The 20,979-nt window shown below is 42.2% G+C and overlaps 1 protein-coding gene across 1 annotated transcript; it reads left to right on the forward strand.

The window, feature by feature from the left end:
• The first annotated feature begins 428 nt into the window (after window positions 1–428).
• LOC121169720 (C-C motif chemokine 2-like) lies at window positions 429–2,319 on the forward strand. The gene is made up of 3 exons (XM_041000370.1): window positions 429–572; window positions 1,312–1,426; window positions 1,809–2,319. The coding sequence occupies exons 1-3, from the start codon at window positions 497–499 to the stop codon at window positions 2,008–2,010; spliced, it is 393 nt and encodes a 130-aa protein (XP_040856304.1). The 5' UTR covers window positions 429–496; the 3' UTR covers window positions 2,011–2,319.
• The last annotated feature ends 18,660 nt before the right edge of the window (window positions 2,320–20,979 follow it).

A 20,979-nucleotide genomic window follows, 5' to 3' on the forward strand; every position in this document is an offset into this window, starting at 1 on the left:
CTTCCATTCCCAAAGGCCCCTTGGACCATGGCCTGAAGGTTGGCCAGAAGCCAGTCTGAATACGCGTTCATTTTCCTTGTGGTCTCAATTCCCTGCTTGCACTTGCTTCCTTCCTTCTCTGCCTGAGTTTCACTTCGGAGAAAGCAGAATTCTTAAGAATAGTGAGATTGGCTCACATTTGTGGTCATTCAAGGCATCCAGCCTGCCCCCCTCCTGCCCTGTGGTTTAGCAGCAGATGGAGAAAGTGTCCAGCCTCAGGCTATGGTTTCCTTCTCCTACTTCCTGGAAATATCCCAGGCCACACACTTACTCAGCAAATTCCAGACTACTTCATCATTTGTTGAGGTTTGACGTTGCTCTGGGCCAAGCCCTCCCACCCTCGAGCAATTGTCTTGGCTGCTTATAAAAGGGAGACAGAGCCTGGAGAAGAGCAGAGAAGCTGAGGCCGACTTGAAAGCTGCCAACTCCTGCTCAAACTCAGCTCTCACCCTCCAGCATGAAGGTCTCCGCAGCACTTCTGTGCCTGCTGCTCACAGCGGCCACCTTCAGCTCCCACGTGCTTGCCCAGCCAGGTGAGGCCCCTCTCCGGAAACACAGATCACTCCATCTCTAAGTGATCAGGGTCAGGGCCAACTATAGTGGGAGAGTCCCCACAGCCTCACTTCAACAGCTGCATTTCCAACTTAAGGCAGCCCAGAGAAGGACAAGGAGGGAGCATGGTCATGTAGCTGCAGCTGGGCAGAACCTGAGCTCCAGTTCCGTTAACTGGCTCCCTCAGGTCTCCAACACTGGAGACATCCCCAGCACACTCACCATCCCAACTGCTGTCAGCAGTCTATGGTGATCACAGCAGGGGCCCCAGGTGGTGGGTATGCAGGACATTTCCATAGTAGGGACAGTGGGAGGAAGGCAAACTAGAATGATCCATGCTTCATTCAGACTAGATTCCAGACAAGCAGCTCAACAGAGGCAGCGGATACCCACAATCAGGCATGCATTTGAGGGAACTAAAAGAAGGTCCATAGCTGGGGTCTGTAGAGACTTTTCCCTAGCCCTGATCATTGGTTTATTAGCCCCTACTAATGGCACTCATCAGTTATCTCATTTTAATAGCTGTCCTTCTCTATGTACATTATCAATATTGCATACCAATGTTATAGCCTAGGAAACTGAGTCAGTGTGTTAAAGGTCACATTATGGTTCTAAAATTGCGAGTTAACAGGTCCTACCTCTCCCCCAGCCTTCTTTTTGCCCTCTTCAATTACTGCTTCTGCTCTAATTGACATTTTTTCATTCTGATTGATTTTCCAGATGGCATTAATACCCCAAATACCTGCTGCTATGCATTCAACAAGAAGATCCCGGTGAAGAGGCTGGTGCACTATACAAGAATCAGCAACAGCAGGTGTCCCAGAGAAGCTGTGCTGTAAGTTGAGCACATCAGCCCTTCCTGGCTCAGAGTTCTTTGGAGGGGGAAAAGCACATTTTTCACCAATTTAGAGTCAGAGAAGTACAGTGGCTAATCCAATAGTCAAGGGTTAAGGATGAGAAAACTGGAGCCAAGAGAGGAAAAGCAACCCAATGTCATCACCATCGGGTGCTTTCTTAGATCTTCCCTAGGAGTTTAGCCTGTAGTCAGGATTGCTTTACCCTGGAGCCCTGGAGGAGCAGCTTGCTCTCATCCTCTCCTTCTACCTCTCTTCCCCCTCTAGCTTCCATGGCAGCCCCTTGGTGCAAGAAGGGTTGTACCACTAGGCTATCACTGCACAGGTGCTTCATCTAACCGTGTCCTCTTTCTGTCCCCACAGCTTCACAAGCATTCAGTCCAGGGAGATCTGTGCTGATCCAGATCAGAAGTGGGTACAAGAGGCCATTACTACCCTGGACAAGAGAGCTCAGGCACTGAAGACTTTGGCCTCTTACTCCACAACCCAAGAACCCAGAGCTAATATATCTTCCACCTGGACACCCCATAATACTACTTCACCCTATAATACTACTTCATTATAGTTATAAGAAGTATGAACTTTGTTGATTATATGTGAAACACAATGCCTTAAGTAATGTTAATCTTGATTAAGTTATTGATGATTTAATTTTATCTTCCATGAGTATTGGTGGTTTTGTATGAATGAATATCTGGCACATTTTTGCTTTTTCCCTGTGGACCTTACATCTATAACTGTAATGTTTTGAGGGTGTTGCCAAGGGTTATGAATGCAAGTTTATTATGCTTTAAACCCAAGATATCACAGAAGTATTGGTGTGGAAATTAATATTATGTAACTATTGAATAAAGTATATATTTTTGTACAAAAATCTGACTTTTGGTATTTTCTTGAGGGAACTGATACATCTGGGAGTATGACCTAGTGATGTGGGATGAATAGACCTTCACAGGATAGGGCTGAGGTTTTAGAAGAATAGGAATGTGGTTTGAGGCTGGTCTTCAATACTGGGCGGTCTCACCTGAGGTCTATAGACGAATTTTTAAGGCAGGGCCCCATCGAACATTCTAACAAAAGCATTTCAGTCTTACTATGTGCTCTGTTCCAAATGACCCTACTCAGTGGCTTAACAACAACCTTACTGCCATTTCTTTTCTCAGTCTCTGCCCATTGCCCATAATCCTTATGATCTGCTCAACTGGCCTTTAATGGAACAATCTGTATCTTGAATCTGGAGAAATATGGACAATGTAGACGTTGGAAACTGGGGGCTAAAAGACTTAATAAGCATAAATAACATAATTAGATTGATTTCATGGGGGAAGTCATTTAATTAATTAGCAGGCTACAAGATTAATGAAAATAAATTGATTACCCTAGCATACACACTTAACTTCATGGCTGAGAATGAACTTATAAGTAAAGTTCCCTTTAAAATAGCAGAGAAGAATCTAAAATACCTTAGAGTAAACCTAACCAAAAATGTGGAAGACCTCTATGATGAAAATTGCAAAGTAAACTTCGAAAAAAGAAATAGAAAAAGACATTAAAATATAAAGAATCAACATAATAAAAATGTCTATATTACTAAAAGTAATAGATTCAATGCAATTCAATAAAAATCCCAAAAACATTCTTCTCAGAAATAGGATATGTGGTACAAAAATGCATCTGGAAACACAAGAGACCAGAAACACCCAAAACTATCCTGAAGAATAAAAATGAAACTGGAGGAATCACAATTCCAGACCTCAAGGCCTACTAGAGTAAGCAAAACAGTCTGGTACTGGTACAGAAACAAAGAAGAAGATCAATAGAACAGAATAGAAACCACAGAAGAGAAGCCACACATGTATAGCCAACTACTCTTTGACAAGAGAATTGAAAATAATCCAGGAGAAAAGTTTGGTCTCTTCAACAAATGCCGTTGGCACATGCTGGATAGCAACCTACAGAAGTAAGAAGCAAGACCACCACCTCTCACCTTACACAAAAATCTGCTCCAAATGGATCAAGGACCTAAATCTGCACCCAGAAACTATCAGCCTATTAGGGGAAGGCATAGGAAACACTCTACAAGATATAGGCATTAGTAAAGATTTCTTAGAAAAGTCACAGGCAATCAACGCCAAAATAAACCAATGGGATACATCAGGTGCTCTCTGAGCTACAAAGAGTAAAAGAAAATCCTCTCATTACAAACTGACAAAAGCAAAACAATTTTCACAACAGCATGAACCACACACTCAGAAATAGATCTGGGTGTAATACAAATGGGATAATTTCTAGTCATCTACAGCTACTTTTGATAACTTTATACAGATAATGTATTGGGATAAAATGAACTATAATATTTGGTAGACTTCAGGACCAGTATCCTTAGTACATCACAAAATGCACTTTTGGTATCCCAAAGAAACAAGACTTGCAAGAAGGCATTTTAAACATAACTAATCTACAGCTACAAAGTTCTTCTCTTGGTACTATTTACCCTTTTGGGGGAGTCTCCCAATCTCCAAGGACAAAAACAGAGAGTAGAATCAGCATCACATACACACAGAAGTCTGTATTGTAAAGGCTGTAAAGAATTGCAGCACAGTGAGAAGCCGCCTTCCACTCCTTCACACTTCATACAGATACGTGAATTATGTCGCACATATCTTGGTCCACTAGTTATCCTGTTATGTTCTGCTCTGTTGGTCAAATACTGAGTCGCTATGTTTCCAACCAGAGATCTGCAGGGCTGCAATCTGTCAAAAGGGAACAAATCGACAGCAAAACCTGTGAGATAGTCCAGTTGTCCTTAAGGATGTCCAAACAAATGACTCCCTGACTGTTTGTGTTACAGTTATAGATACTGGTTCGGAGCATAACCTTTGGCGACTTAAATGGATAATCTGAGGAAAATGTGATATCCAGAAAAAACACATCACCTTTATATACAGAACCTAGTGGGCCAAGTATAGTCGATGTCCACTCCTAAATGTTATCTCCTTTAGGCCCAGTACTATAGTTTGGAGGAGGATCAAGGGTTATTTCAGCTAGTTCCTTCTGAATTCTTATACCACCAGCGGATAATTTAGCAGTGGTTTTGCTGGAGAGTTGGGTCTTTTTCTGCGAGGTGGCAGAAGGTTTTCTTTCTTCCTGCTTCTAGAGCCCTGGGGCAGCTCGGTCTCCCTGGTCCGCATTGGAACTGCCACTGCTGGCATTGGGGCTCTCATCGTCGGACTTCTGCCTATCACTGGGCCTTTTGGTGAAGTGACCTCTTGGAAAACGCAGCCACCCGCCCGGCCAGCTCTTGCGCCGCTATTGTGAGGGGGAGAGCTAGAGAAAATGAACCATACCTTAAGGAAATGCTGGTAGCTGGCACAGGGCGGGGGAGAAGTGGGGAGGGAAAAAGGGAAGCCCGGGAAGCTCTGCCAGGGAGTGTGGAACATTGGAAGTCAGAGGGAGTTTGTGCAGTGCCGGGCTCTGGTCGGAAGGTGGTGCTGCTCAGCGTCTTCAGGAAAAAGTGTGTCTAGGGAACTCCCTGTGAGGCCGAGGGGACGTGAAAGACCCCCGCGCGCTGTGGCATCATCCCAAGGAATCTTTCAAAGGCCTTGAGTAACAGATTGTCCTTCAAACATTTAGTTGAACAGTTGGCTTAAAGAGCAGGTTAAAAACGTGACATTCAAACCTTGGAGCCTCAGTCTCAAGGACATCCATGAGCCAGATGTGAAGGGAGCAGAGCAATCAACCAACAGCCACACATAGGAAGGTTTTGTTGTTGTTGTTGTTGTTGTTGTTGTTGTTGTTTTTACAAGGCTTTACTGGTAGACCAGGAAAATGCTAGTAGCTTCTGAGGTAACTGTGCTACCAAGAAAATAAGAAAGTGAGAGAAAGACTTTGTTTGTTCTAGCTGGTAAAAAACAAACAAAAAACTTCCATATCTTCCATAAGCCAGAGTTATTTCGACTTGTAGATAGATATGTCAGGAGCAAATTCTTTTTTTTTTTAAAGTATTGCTAGTATTTTATTCACAAGACATAAAGTTTACTTCTTTAAAGCTTCATTATCTCTTAAACTTTTTAAAGTTATTTTAATGTGGCTAAAATGCTACAGAGCATAACATTCAACATATCTACCATTTTAAGTGTGTAACTGCTGAATGCTGATGTTAATGAATTTTACACTGCTGTGCACTGAGCCTACAGAACTTACTCATCTTGCAAAAATTCTGCACCCATCAAATGACTCTCCATTTCCCTGCCAAGCTATCCTAGTTTTCTTTATTCTGAGAATTTTATTTCTATGGCTACCTCATATAAATGGGATCACATAGAATATATCATTTAAAAAGTTTTATATATTTATTTTTATTTGAAAGGCAGATTTTACAGAGAAAGAAAGAATAAGATCTTCCATCCACTGCTTCACTTCCCAGATGGCCACAGCAGCCAGAGCTGACCTCAGCTACCTTAAACTGGAAGCCAGGAGCTTCTTTTGGGTCTCCCATACAGGTACAGTGTCTCAAGGACTTGGGCCATCCTCTGCTCCTTTTCTAGGCTGTAAGCAGAGAGCTGGATCAAAAGCGGAGCAGCTGAAACACGAACTGGTGCTCATATGAGCTGCCGACATCACAGGCCAGAGGATGAGTTCTGCATCACCGGCCTGGCCCACCAGAAAATGTCTTTTTGTGGACTGCTTTATTTTGTTTAACACAGTATCTTCCAGATGTATCCATGTTGTGGCATGGAACAGAATTTCTTCATGGTTGAGGCTAAATATATTATTGTATGTATCTGTCACATTTTGCTTATCCAACTTCCCAGTGATAAACAGCTGACTTTCCCCTACCTCTTAGCTATGCATAATGCTGTTGTGAATGTGAGGATGCAAATACCACTCCCAGATTTTTCTTTCAATTCTTTTGGATATACAGACTATTTCAGAAATTTGTGGAAGGGGCCTGGCACTTGTGATGCCATGTCATAGTGCCAGTTAAGAGTTTCAGTTGCCCTGCTTCCAATCCAGTTCCCGGCTAATGTACCCGGAAAAGCAGCAGATGAGAGTTCAAGCACTTGAGTCCTGCCGCCCATGTGGTATTCCGGGTTCCTGGCTGCTGCATGGTCAAGCCCTGGCTGTTGAGATTACTTTGCAGTAAAACAGATGATGGAACATTTTCTTCATCATTCCTCTGTCACTCTTTCTTTCAAGTAGGACAATCTTTTCTTTAAGGGTTATGAAAATGAAGTTAAAAGATAAGTTTATTTTGGTGCAAAAAAATTGAGATTCTCATACAGTTTTACATTGTATACATTCTCCACTATTTGTGTGAATATCCCTTACACCAGAAGTAAGATTTCTGAATCATATGGTAAACTCTAGTTTTTTATTTTTTTGAAAGCTTTCAAATGGTGTTTTTCTAGAGATTGCATCATTTCACATTCTCAAAAGTGTTCATCATTTCACAAGAGTGCACAAGTATTGTAGTTTCTATACATCTTTGCCAGCATTTGCCATTTGCTGACTTTCTGATAGAGGTCATCCTGATGAGAATGAGATAATACCATACTTTGATTTTGACTTGCATGTTTCTAGTGATTTGTGATGTTGATCATCTTTTCAGATGCTTGTTAGCCATTTGTGCGCATTTTTGGAAATGTGCCCTTTGAAGTTTTTTGCCCGTTCTGTTTTGCCATTACTGAGTTGCAAAGCAGAGAAAAATAGAATGAGCAAGAGCAGAAAGAACATCCCCACCTTCTAGTTGACTCCCCGAATGCAACGGCTGAGCTGAAGCTGGGAGCTGAGAACCTGTCTGGGTCTGTTGTAGAGGTTTACTTGAGTAAATTACTTGCATCATCAGAACTGTCTGTCAACACTAGCATTTGCAGGAAGCTGGCATCAGGTGCAAGCGCCAGTGCTCAGATCCAGGTATTCTAACATCAGACTCAGTTAGCTTAACCAGCAGCTTAACTTGGAGGCTAAAAGCCTGTCCCTGCGGATTACTTTGAGTACTGCTGATATTTTAACAGTACTAAGTCTTATAATCCGTAAATATGAGTTGTTATTCCACTTATTTATGTCTTTTGAAATTTATTTTAATAATAGGTTTATATTTTTTGGTTAACTTAATCTCTAAGTAGTTTATTTTTCATTGGTTCATTAACCTTTTTTCTTCAGATTTTTCATTATTGGTATAGAAAAATGCAACTATTGATTTTGTATACTGCTGCTTAGCTGAATTCCTTTATTAGTTGCAACAGGCTTTTGGGAAGGTGGAATCTTCAGGGTTTCCTAAAATAGAAACACATGATCTACAAAGAGATAATTTTATTTCTTCTTTTATGCTTTGGATGGTTCTTATTTATTTCTCATATTTAATTGCTCCAGCTAGGGCTTCCAGCACTATGTTGAAAAGAATAGCAAGGGACCAGCGTAATGGTTCAACTAGCTAATTCTCCATTTCTAAGCACAGACATCCCATATTGTTGCCAGTTCATATTGTGGCTGTACCACTTCCCATCCAGCACTCTGCTTAAAGCGTGGGAAAAAAAGAGGAAGATGACCCAAAGCTTTGGGGCCTTGCACTCACCTGGGAGACCCAGAGGAAGCTCCTGGCTTTGGATCAGCTCACCTCTAGCTATTGCAGCTGTTTAGAGAGTGAAACAGTAGGTGGAAGATCTTTCTCTCTGTCTCTCCTTGTCTCTGTAAATCTGCCTTTCCAATGAAAATGGTATTTTTAAAGAAAAAGAAAAAAAGAGAAAGAAGACAAGGCAAATGTAGGTATCCTTACCTTAGAGAAAGTGCTTTTGTTCTTTCCCAGTGGAGCAAACTATTAGCTGTGGATTTCTCAAACATGGTCGTAATTCAATTGAGACAGTGTCCTCCTGCTTCCAAAGCACTGTTCTCATTTGTTCTGGGTTCTCATCATGAAAAGATGTTACATTGTGTCAGGTTTTTGACTATCAATTGAGATAACATTGTAACTTTTGTCCTTCTTTGTATCAGTGTGGTGGATTATAGAGCTCTTCTTGTGTGATGTCTTTAAACGGCTTTGACATTAGGGTGACCCTAGCCTGATGAGCGAGTTTGAAAGTTTTTAACCATCTTCAGTAGTTAGAAGAATTTGAGAAGGATTGGTGTTAAGTCTTCTTCAGATGTTTGATAAAATTCTGCAGAAAATCCATCTGGTACTAGGCTTTTCTCTGATGTGAGGCCCATGTTCTAAATTTTTAGTTTATTTTTATTTGCTTGAAATGTAGAGGGATAGGGTGAAACCAAGATGGAGATGGACAAAGAAAGATATTTTTTTTGTCAATTCACTGGCTCATTCTCCAAATGACTGCAAAAGGCAAGACAGAGCCAGCTTGAAGCCAGGAACTCTGGATCCATCTACGTAATCCACCACCTGCTGCCTCCCAGTGTACACGTTAACCAGAAGTTGGAATCAGAAACAGCCAGGACTCCAACCTAGGCACTCCACAGGGGATACAGGCTTCCCAAGTGATATCTTAACTGTTGCACCAAACACCCACCCTTGATTTTTTGATTGTGAATGTTGTGTCCTTACTAGCGGAAGATTTGTTAAAATTTTCTGTTTCTTCATGATTCTGTGTTTCCAGAACTTAGGCTATTTTCCCCATAGGCTATCCAGTTTACTGGCATGTAATTATTCAGAGTACTCTTATTTTGTCACAGTGACATTGATTGTGATGTCCCCTTTTTCATTTTGTACTGAGTAATTCAAGCTTTCTCTCTTTCTCTTCAATTAATCTAAGGTTTGTTGGAAAGATAAACAAACAAAAGGATCACTGACTTTTTTCTGTTTTTTAAAATGCTCTGCTTAATTGATCTGTGCTGTAATTTTATTATTTTTTTTCCTCCTACAAGTAGTTTGGGGTTTACTTAGCTTGTTGTTTCTCTAGAAGTTTCACAAGTGTTATATTGGACAACTGGTTTGAGGTCTTTTTTTTTTTTTTTAATTAAACACTTATCCCTATCAATCCTTCTTCACAATGCTTTCTCTACATCCTGGGATTTTGGAATGACCTGATTTTAGCTTTTAATTGTGAACACATTTAAATCTTATTGAAAAGTTGCCAAAGAAACAGTACAGAGAAAATTCATATATTTTTCACTTAGCTCGACTAATGTTAGAATCGTACTTGCTTCATGTCTGGGAACTGTGCCATGTCCCCTCCCCATGGGTCTTCTTCACTGTAAGTCACGGGCTGAAGGTGAATCCCAGCTGGGTCCTGATATCCTGCAGTTAAAGAGCAGAGCAGCTGTGGTGAGAGGACTATTTACTCTTGCTGGAGATAGCGCATGTCACTGCATCGCACATCTGCTTATCCAAAACTACATTACTGGCGATGCACAGAATGGCCTCCCGGGCTGAGTAGCCAAAGTTGCCCTGAGACCTAGAACATTTCTCTGCTGGATAACTTGCAGAACTTTCAGAAACTCTTCTTGTCTCCATTTTTAAGACACTATCTTCCTTGCTTATGTCTAGCATAGTACTTCCTGGCAGCCAGTCTCAGTTTTGAATAAATATTTTAAATCACTTGTTCAGATGGCTACTAGCATCAGCCTGAGTCCCTTCCCAGTTTGTACATTATTAATTAATTAATTAATCTATTTATTTATTTGATAGAAAGGCAGAGAGACAGGGAGAGATTTCCCACTCACCAGTCCTCTCCAAATTACTGCCATGGCAAGGGCCATGCCAGGTTGAAGCCAGGAGCCAAGATCTCCATTTTGGTCTCTCACATGGGTAGCATGGACCCTTGTACTTGTGCAATTATCCATGTCTCCTAGGCACATTATCTGGAAGCTGGATTAGAAATAGAGCAACTGTGACTTGAACAACATTTTGATATGGGATGCCAGTATCACAAGGCGCAGCTTAATGTGCTGCACCACATTGCAGGACCCCATCCTTATTGCCTCTAATGGTAATCACTTATAACTAAGCACGGTGTTCTGAATATTTTCATTGTGCCTTTCATGTATTAACTCATTTGTTTGCACAGCAGTCTGTCCCCTCCCCCATCCCATTAAAGGGTGTTTTATTTTCCACTTTTCAAAAAAAAAAAAAAAGTGGAACTGAATCACAGATAGTAACTAGCCCACATTTAATGCAAGCAAACTGGGAAATGACACAGCCAATCGTTCTCTTAGATTAGTCACTCAGTTGCCTCTCCTGGATTTGAACAAAGAAAGCCTTTCTCTAGCTTCTCTTCGTTCCCTGTCATTTCTTCTCCTTATTCAGTTTAAATAGAACATAGCTTCACAACTGACAAACGTAGGGCACGAGCAGGCAAATGTAGGTATCCTCATGTTGCATATCTGTCACAGTACCATGACCCAAGGTTCTAAGACATTTCTCTGGGCTGTACTCCAATCAAACAAGGGACTCTGGCTGCTTGGAACAACACAGATGGACCTGGGGGAGAGTTTGTTCTGTGACATAAGCCAGACACAGGAAGACAGACACTGCATAATTATATTTATAAATAAGGAATTAAAGAGAGTCAAACTAGTGGAAGCAAAGGACAGAACAGAGCTTATTCCCTGGGGCTAAGGCAGGGAGGTAGAAGCTATTGTTCAATTGGAAATTTGGAAAAAGAAGTAATAGAAAAAATTAATAGCACATGTAAAGTCTTAGCAGCAGTAGTAAACTTGATACACAGCTAAAGCAGGAATAAAGTCTAGAATTACTTGCAGTTTGGAGTTTCACATCGTATAGTGGCCTAATCCCTCCCAATCAAAAGCTGTCCTCCCTTGCCTCCGAGAGTGGTCCAGTTACCAGTATGAGAGGCACTGTCATCAAACCCCCTACGTTAGCATCAGCAAAGGTTAGTTGATGATTGATCATGTAATGATGTGTGCATACAGGGAGATAGAGTGAGCTGGGAATTGAATCAGTAATTCTCAAATGTATTCTTTACATCCCTGAATGACGTGTGTGGGGAGGAGGCATATAGTCTCTTACCTCTACTCTTTCAGCTTGTTCATAAATGTAACTTCCCATATGCTTTATCTGGAAAAATATTTTCATCACTAGCATGGCATTTTGAAAACTATAGCACTCCAAGATCTTCATGTGCCATGCATTTCTCGTAGCAATGAAGTCAAAATAGTGTTTTTGAAATGTTATGTTTTTTTCAATTCTGTTTTAACAAGGCCAGCATTAATATTATAATGAATTTGTTCTTGGAATTTCAACAGGACCATTTAACAACAACACATATGTAAGTTCTTTTACGAGCCTCTTTTCAGGGGACATGGTCTGTGTTCCCCAGCCTTGCACCTGGGAGCTATAAAACATCATGCAAAATATCTAATCAACAAACCCCTGGAGAGGTCAGAGATGGGGGGGAAGGGGAGAAGGGAAGGAGAGAAAGAGAGAGAGAGAGAGAGAGAAAGGAGGTCAAAAGCCTTGTGATGACCCCAATCTTAACCATTATCAACTGCAAAAATAGGGAAGACCCTGATCAAACATTGCCTAGTCAAAGTTGGCCAACACTCATAATTCAAGAGCAAAATAAATGGTTGTTATCATTTTAAGTCATTGCTTTCCAATGGGCTGTTTAGCAGAAATAGATTAATGAAAAAGGCTTTATAGCTCTAGTACTGTTTGTCTCATGAACCCTGTTACTCTGTTCATGTTCTATTAGTGTCTTTCTCTGGTTGTTTAACAGCTGAGAGGCCTTAAGGCAGTGAAAACCCTTTGAGTCCATGTTAGAGATCAGTAAACATTGCAGTGTCTCTTTTTGGGCCCTGGAGTCCTGAGGATGTTGCCTGAAAGAAAAAATGGGGAAACCACTTACATCTCCTTCACTCTGATATCCTTGCTTCCTTCTGTTTTTCTAAAGAATGGGTTTTATTTCAGAGAAGTAGAGTTCAAAACACAGTTTCAGATCATGGTGGGACTCAGCTCTGCCCTTGCCTTATCTGCCTTTTCTGGCCTCAGCTGGAAAACAGTTCAACTTCAATTCACATCCACACTTGGTCTTTCTATTTCTAGGCCCAGGGCCAAGTTCTTGCTCAACAACTTTATGACTGTGCTGTGACTCATTCAAAATTACAAAGCCCTCTTGACCCACCTCACCCCCACACTCTCCCACCACTGCCCCATCGTCACTTATTAAAGGCAGAGGCAGGACTTCTCCACCATCAGAGAGGCTAAGGCCAACACAGAAACCTCCAGCTCTTGCTCCAGGCTCACCTGCTCAGATTCCAGCAAGCAGGTCTCTGCTGTGCTTCTGTGCCTGCTGCTCACAATGGCAGCTTTCAGCTCCCAGGTGTTTGCCCAGCTAAGTGAAACTCCTCCCTCTGCCCTTTGAAGCACCAATCAGATCATTGCCAGTGAGAAGGGTCCCCATAAGGCAGCTCAGAGAACGGCAAGCAGGGAGCACAGTCCCATGACTGCCCCTCAGCTGAGCCTGAGCTCTAGTTCTAGCTGTGAACCTCACATGCAGCTCCTCCAGATTTCCCACACTGGAAGCACCTCCTGCACAGTCACCACCCCGCCTGCTATCAGCAGTGTTTGGAGTTGGGGGTGACCCAAATGCTGTGGTGAATGTGCAGGTCACTTCCTGATATGGAGACCCAGATTGACCTGTGCTTCATTCAGTCCGGCTTCTGCAGAGGCAGTGGGCACCAGGGATGCTCATGATGAGACACAGACCTAATAGGAAGCCTGGACTGGAGTCCTCTGCTGCTATTCCCTGGCTCTGACCATTGACTATTTTTTTTAAGATTTATTCATTTATTGGAAAGTCAGATATACAGAGAGGAGGAGAGACAGAAAGGAAGATCTTCGTCTAATGATTCACTCCCCAAGCGAGCGCAAGGGCCGATGCTATGCTGATCCGAAGCCAGGTACCAGGAACTTCTTCCGGATATCCCACATGGGCACAGGGTCATCCTTGACTGCTTTCCCAGGCCACAGGCAGGGAGCTGGATGGGAAGTGGAGCTGCTGGGATTAGAACCGGCGCCCATATGGGATCCTGGCGCATTCAAGGCGAGGACTTTAGCTGCTAGGCCACGCCACCAGGCCCCGATCATTGACTGTTAAGCCCCTCCTAATACCCTCTTAGATTGTGTGAAGACAATCTTGTGCTTACCCAGCTTCTAGCAAAGTAGTGCTGCGAAGACCAGGGTTTCAGGGCTGCTCACCACCAGGCATGGATTTTCAGATTTAAAAGGACCTGTAGCTAGGCTTTGATAAACATCTGCTCTCCCGCACCCTTGCTCCTGCCAAGTATTGGATTATTGCACTCTTCTTTCCTAGCCACTCCAGAGTTGTCACCAGGTCCTCTTTCTCAGTTGGTGATGGTTCATGCCCACTTTGTGGTCCAGGAAAGTGAAAGTTTAGGGGAAAATCTCCAAGGGCAGACACTGGACTTGGGGGTGGACAGCTTCTCTCTCTACTTCTCCCCTTCCCTCCTGTGCTGCCTTCTTACTATTCCCTATTTGACACATACAAAGACTCAAAGCTCACCCTGAAGATATTGCTTATTGTTATTTTATTACAGATGGGACTAATACGGGAAAAACTTGTTGCTTCAGATTTACCAAAAGGAGCAGAGCTGTGGAAAGCCTCAAGAGCTATACACACATCAGCATCAGTAACTGTCAGCGGAAAGCCATGACGTGAGTGTAGCAGGACTGCCCATCCTCAGCCATCAGTCCTGAGCTCTCCCTTGGGGTAACAGAGAGGATGATGGGGACCAGACTGAGTCAGGTGCTGAGACATTCTCTAACCCAGACCCAGAAACTTTCCAATGAGAAACAAACAAACAAACAAACATGACTTTCAGCTTCCTTGCCAACCTTCAATTCAGAGCTCAGGTTTTTTCATCCCGGAGTGAAAGGAAGGGACTTCATCTAGGCCCACTTACCAGAGCAGCTGCTTCTTGCCCAAGGCTCTTCTTTTATCTTATCTTCCTCCACTAATCAAGCATGTAGATAACACCCAGAGTTAAATCCTCAAAGCACTTCATCTAACTGTTCCCTTTCTTTACAGCTTCGAGACCAACCTGGTCTGAGAGCTCTGTGCTGACCTGGAGCTGAAGTGGGTCCATGATGCCATTGCCCACCTGGACAAGAAAACCCAGATGAAAAAGCCTTGACCTCCTGCCTGAGCTAAAACTTGATCTGCATCTGCTACCCTCCCCTTCCCAGAGCTCTTCAGACCTTTGTGTAGTAATGTACATCATAGTTTTTCTTAAGTATTTTTAAGTTATTAATATATTAATTTAACCTGCGTGGCTTGGGGGCAGAATTTGAATTGCAAAGCCTTGAACACATCAAGTCACATTACTATCATTAAAAACCACAGATGCTCTTTCCCCTGCCTTAGTGCAGATTGTGAAGATGGACTTGATGCCAAGATTTTTTCCTAGTCCCTAGCAAAACTAATGTTATTGTAAAGTCATGTATTTTATATGTGCAATTTTCAAATTTTTACATAAATACATTTTTGTATGAAACCTGACTTGGATGACGTTTTAAAGAATAAAATTAAGCTGAAGGGGGGGGCGTCTCTTGGGGAAGCCAGGAGACAGCAGGCTTGCAGAGTGGGCTGCTAGTCAGAAGGAGGAACAGTTCTAAGACAGGCCCTGGGCCTCATCCCAGGTGGGACTTGTCTGGACATCCAGGAGAAGCAGACAGGCTGGTGCCCGGCTGAAACAGCTGCACAGCAACAGGCACTCTGTTCAAGTACCTTTCTTTCTCCGCAAAGTTATTCCTTGGGTTCTGATGGATACTCCACCCTAAAGTGTCTGCCTTCTTGCATTATGTCAGCTTCATGTCTCACTGGTGTCACCAGCCTCATCAATCCTCTTATCCAGGATAGCTCAAACATCACCTGCCTTAAGAAACCGAGTGAAGAACTCACTAACGACCTTGCAGTTCCCTTTTACAGCACAGAACCATAAGTCTTTGAAAAATAATTTCTGCCTCAACATGTTAGGGAAGAATGAGGAAGGTATGGACTCTGTACTCAAACTGGGACCCTAAGAAACTCTTAATGGCTTTGGGCTGAGTGTCTTAAAGACAGATCTCTATCAAGTCCCTGAGGAGTTTTTGAGATGTCAAGAGGTGTATGAAATTGTGGCAAGCAGATAATTTATGTGACCATTTAGTGCCATGCTGAATCCCATGCTGTGTCTAACAGAATGTTACATACACCAGTGACAATCACAACAAAGTTTTATTACAATGAGTGACAAGGAAACTGACCGACCAACTCGACTGGGACTGACACCCCTTACCAGAGCGTGGCCCCGAATAGCGCATTCACGGGATTTCTAAAGGGGCAGTTTACAATGTAGCTTGTAAGGTGAAGGAGGAAAGGTTGCACAGTCCCTGCTTATCTTGGATTCATGGGAATTGAGGCTCATCTGTTAAAGGCCATGTAGGCCAGCTGGCCTGCAAGCTCACACAGTTTCTTAGCCAAGCAAGCAAAGCAGAAATTACAAAAGTGAAGAGTATTGCAGTTAGCAATGAGCCACTTTTATTCCATTTGTTTTCAACTCTACAACTAATCATTGTCCTCAAACATAAACAGTTTCTCGGATTACAGAGAGAACAAATGGGGAACAGATGCTCTAGGCGAGTAGGGGGAATGAATATATGTTGTATCTTAATGAGATCTAGCAAGCCCTCCAGGATAGCCAGTGGTTTTCGGTTTGTTTTGCTTTTTTTTCTTTTAAATATTCACTTATTTTTATTTGAAAGGCAAAAATTTTTTAAAGATCTTATTTTATTTTTATTGGAAAGGCAGATATACAGAGAGGAGAGACAGAGAGGAAGATCTTCCCCAGGTGGCTGCAACGGCTGGAGCTGAGCCAATCCGAAGCCAGGAGCCTCTTCCGGGTCTCCCACATGGTGCAGGGTCCCAAAATTTGGGCCGTCCTCGACTGCTTTCCCAGGCCATGGGGCTGCCGGGATTAGAACTGGCAACCATATGGGATCCCGGGCGTGCAAGGCGAGGACCTTAACCACTGCGCCATCACACCGGGCCCCCTGAAAGGCAAATTTTTACAGAGACAGAATGAGAGAGAGAGAGAGAGAGAGAGAGAGAGAGAGAGAGAATCTTTCATCCTCTGGTTCTCTCCCCAAATAGCTGCAATGGCCAGAACTTAGCCAATCTGAAGCCAGGAGTCAAGAGCTTCTTCAGGGCTTCCCAGGTGGGTGCAGGGTCCCAAGGCTTTTGACCATCCTCTGTTACCTATCCAGGCCTTATGCCAGAAGCTAGATCTGAAGTGGAGCAGCTGGGATTAGAACTACTGCCTATATGAGAGCTAGTACTGCAGGCAAAGGGTTAGCTTGCTAACATACGATGTTGGCTCCAGGGCAGGGCAGGGTTAAATAGAGTGTCAGATTCGGGCAGGAAAGAAGTAAGAACTCCATGTGTTTAACCCCAAACAAATTGACTTCAACTCTGTCAAGATGTTGCTGTGTTTTAAGAAATTCTAAACCTATTTGTCCTCATGCAGGCCTAGGATCCTTAATTCCGTTCAAACACAGAGAATTCGAGAGAAATCCCAAATCACAAAAGCAGAGTCTGACACACTACTGGCACCAAGTTAAATGGGATTTGTTGATTAGCCTAGAACGCCACTAATGTGCCTAGGAAACTTGGGTTAATTGACTTGGCTTGACTGGACTCCCACTGCAGATCCTAGCTCTCATATTGGTGTCAACATCACTTAGATGCCAATAAAAACAAAACAAAGCACGAATTCCAGAAAAATACAAACACTATCTGCATTGAGAAATCAAGAAGAGGAGAGGCAAATGACCTTACATATTCCCTTCCAAAGGCTGTAATAGCAGTTTTGTATAGGGACCCTTTCTCCGTCCTTTTTAACCAGTTCTCACCCTAGTCTGGGACCCAGACACAGGGACAATTTAGAGACTCTCTGATTTTTCCCTCCTTTAGAACAATGTAATCTTTTAGCTTGACATATGACCTCTGGTAAAGACGTGAAAAGTAACTTCTGTTTAAACTTGCCTATCTTGTAGACTTGGATGTTGGGCATGCACTAGTCCTAAAGTAGCATAAATTGTAAACATCTGTCACATATTCATGAGCCTGTCTATATTCTCCAGACTAAACTTCATTTTCTGGGGCCCGTGCAGCTGTACACAAAACTACTGAATGAAGGTTGGAGTAATGAAAGTCACTTTCAGCCCCTGATTCATGCAAATAATTCAACTTCCAGCTTTGTCATCCACTACCATGGTGACCTCTGGGACAATATGCCCCATAAATCTCAACTGCAAGATGGAAGCAGTCCATACCCCTAAGTCATTCATCACTGCTTGGAGGACAGCTACCTGGCCTACTGTGATGTGAGAAGTACACACCTGTTGTATTGATCTGCTGATATTTGGAGCCCAGTCTAATCCTGCTTAATAGAAGAAGACCATAATCATTGATGTCATTAAAAACCGGAAGAAATTTGTAGCTTTGACCACTATTTGGTAAGAGGCAGTGAGAAAATGGATTTCTTAGGTTGGAAAGATGGAGATCCTTGGCACAAAATACCATAACTTTTAGATCTTATCTGCTGAAATTGCAGCTCCTTGGAAAGTGTTTGAAACTACACAACGGTGATGTTTTAGGTGTCTTTATCTCCACTTGCCAGAAGCAGATAAGTTCAGGAAAGCTCACTCATGAAATAGAATAAAGTTCAAAAATTTAAAAAATGCACACACATTCTTGGAAAAGTTATCTGTACTAGTTCCCTTTCCATTACTATAATTAAATGCCTGAGGTTGGATGCTTCATAAAGAAAAGAGGCTTATTGAGCTTACAGTTTTGCAAATTGAAAGTCCAAATTGCAGCTCAAGACCTCCATGACTACTTTGCATCACAGTTGAGAGTGTGAGAGGAGAGACCCCTTGGCAAGACAGGAGACCACACGCTGAGTCAGGTATCAGGCTCTCTCTTATATAAACATTCTCATTAGAACCATATTGATTCCTTTAAAGGGCAACACCCCCAGAGACCTCCTACTAGGTTCCCCCCTTTTAAAGTTCTCACTAGCTCTTAAGAGAGTCAAGCATCCAACATGTGAGACTTTAGAAAATAAATCATAACACTGTCTGTTTCTAAGTCCCAAACACGGAGAAGTACTATGTCCTTCTAAATATAGTACTATGTACTATATTTAAAGATGAAAAAGAAAGTCAGCAATAAATGTCCAGGGAAAAACTCATGGTTGGATGAAAGAACTTGGGGCAAATAGTGACATTTCAAGCCTAATAGTTTCATCGAAGGAGGTGGGAGGGATGAAGAGAGAGAGAGACAGACAGAATGGGGAGAAGTAGTCTAGAAGGAAATTTGGTCTGTGGCTTTGCTGGTACACTGAATTGATTAATATATATGTGTGTGATTAATATATATGTGTATATATGTATATGTATATAATATATGCAATTGATTTATATATGTATATATACACATATGTATATTGCTTATATACAAATATACTGGCCATATACTAGTCATATACATATATACTGGCCATGTACATATATACCGGTCATACTCCTATGCTTCTGTCAAGGAAATAAGTGAGTCTGGACCAAAATTCACTGAAAATTCAAAACAAACTCCAAGTGCTACAGTTTGTTATAAGCAAACTTCAGATACCATAGAGTCCCCCTAAAGCATAGCTCTCAATCCAGAAGTAGAAAAGAGGGAAAATGGAAAAGAAGGGATCTCTCAGGGACAACCAAAAACCAGGGTCCAAGAGACACAAATATTTCCCTCATCAATGCTTGGTCTTTTATGTTTGCCCAGAAGATGGCAGGAGAACTAGAGCAAGAGCCACTGGTATCTGCCACCTTCCTTTCCACGAATAAGGGTGTTGATCACAAGAACCTTATCATTTTTATTTTTTTTTTCAAATTTGAAGTATGAAGAAGAGGAAAATAATTTACATCTTCAGTGCAGAGATTATGTCCTTATCTGACAGAAGCACCCATCATTGCGAAATCTCAGACTCTCAGGTCAAAGAAGAGTGATGTCGCTCTTGAGGATACGGTACCCAACCACCACAACATCCCTAGCTGTACCTTATCCACAGTGTCAGATGCCAAGCCCCTGTGTGTGTGTGTGTGTGTGTGTGTGTGTGTGTAACTTTAAATGAGTTGAATTAGAACATCTACTTTGTGGGTTTGTTGGAAGGTTAGATAAATCAACCCATGTGAAAGACATAGTACAAAGTCCTGAATAGATTCAGTAGATTAGGACTGATGCTGATAACTTTTTATTTTCTAGATCTATGGTTAGAATTTTTATACAGATACATAGCTTGGGGTAATTTTCCTCAAAGAGTGACAACAACCTGAAGACATGTTTTCAGTAATCCTTGGCGTGGAGAGGTAGCAGACTTAATGTGGTCCTGTTTTGGATATGGGAAAACTGAGACAAAAGCTATAATACAGCTAAGACCTAACAGGCCAGACCATTAATAAATGGGGCTCTCAAATCAGCTCAGCCTTTAGGGATTTGTCATTTACCCTAAGCTTTCACAAACTTTTTTTCTTTCTTTCTAAAAAATAGATATTAGGAATAAAATAAATATCAGTGTTTATTAAATTCTACCCAATGCTCCACAGTATTAGAAGAAATCTGTAGCAGAATTTAAAAAGAAAAAAAGAAGGCCAGGAGTCATAATTCCTGGCATCTTTTCTTCTGATCACTCAACATTCTTTGGAAATACTTAAAATGTAAAGACTTTGTTTTAATTTTTAAAATTGTTTTTAATTAATATTTTTTGAAAGGCAAAGCTGTAGAGTGGAGTTCTGGTTCACTCCTCCAATGGCTGAAACAACCAGAGCTGAGCTGATTTGAAGCCAGGAGCCAGAAACTAACCCTAGGTCTCTTATGTGGGTGCAGTGGCTTAAGTACTTGGGTTGTCTTTCACTGCTTCCCAGGCTATAGGCAGAGAGCTGGATCCAAAGTGGAGCAGATGGGCCTGGCATGATGGCTCGTTGATTAAATCATCATCTTGCAAGCACTGGACACCAGTTCATGTCCTGGCTACTCCACTTCCCATCCAGCTCCATGATTATGGTATGGCACACCAGTGGAGGACACCCCCAAAGTTTTGGGAGCTGTATCTATGTGGGATACTTGCAAGAAGCTCCTGTCTCTCAGCTTCTGATCAGCTCAGCTCTGGCCATTGCGGCCACTTGGGAGTAAGCAAGCAGCTAGAAGATCTTTCTCTCTGACTCTCCTTCTCTCTATAAAATCTGGTCTGCTTTTCCAGTAAAAATGAATAAAATCTAAGGGGAAAAAAGTGGAGCATCTGGGACTAGAACTGAGAGCCATATTGGGTCCCAGTGTCACAATCATAAGCTTTTGCTTTTTATCCATTTCTCAGGGTCCTATTTGACCAAGTCTCCTCATTCAACTGGTCCCAGGCCATATGCAACTATGTGCCTCTACTTTAGGTCTCCACTGAATGTGCAGCCAACAAGCACACAGAAGAAAAGTGAGCCAGTAGAGCTTCTATCTCT

This window comes from Ochotona curzoniae, unplaced genomic scaffold (genome assembly GCF_017591425.1).
Source record: "Ochotona curzoniae isolate NIBS_2020 unplaced genomic scaffold, NIBS_Ocur_1.0 scaffold_2453, whole genome shotgun sequence".
In the NCBI taxonomy this organism is placed as follows: domain Eukaryota; kingdom Metazoa; phylum Chordata; class Mammalia; order Lagomorpha; family Ochotonidae; genus Ochotona; species Ochotona curzoniae.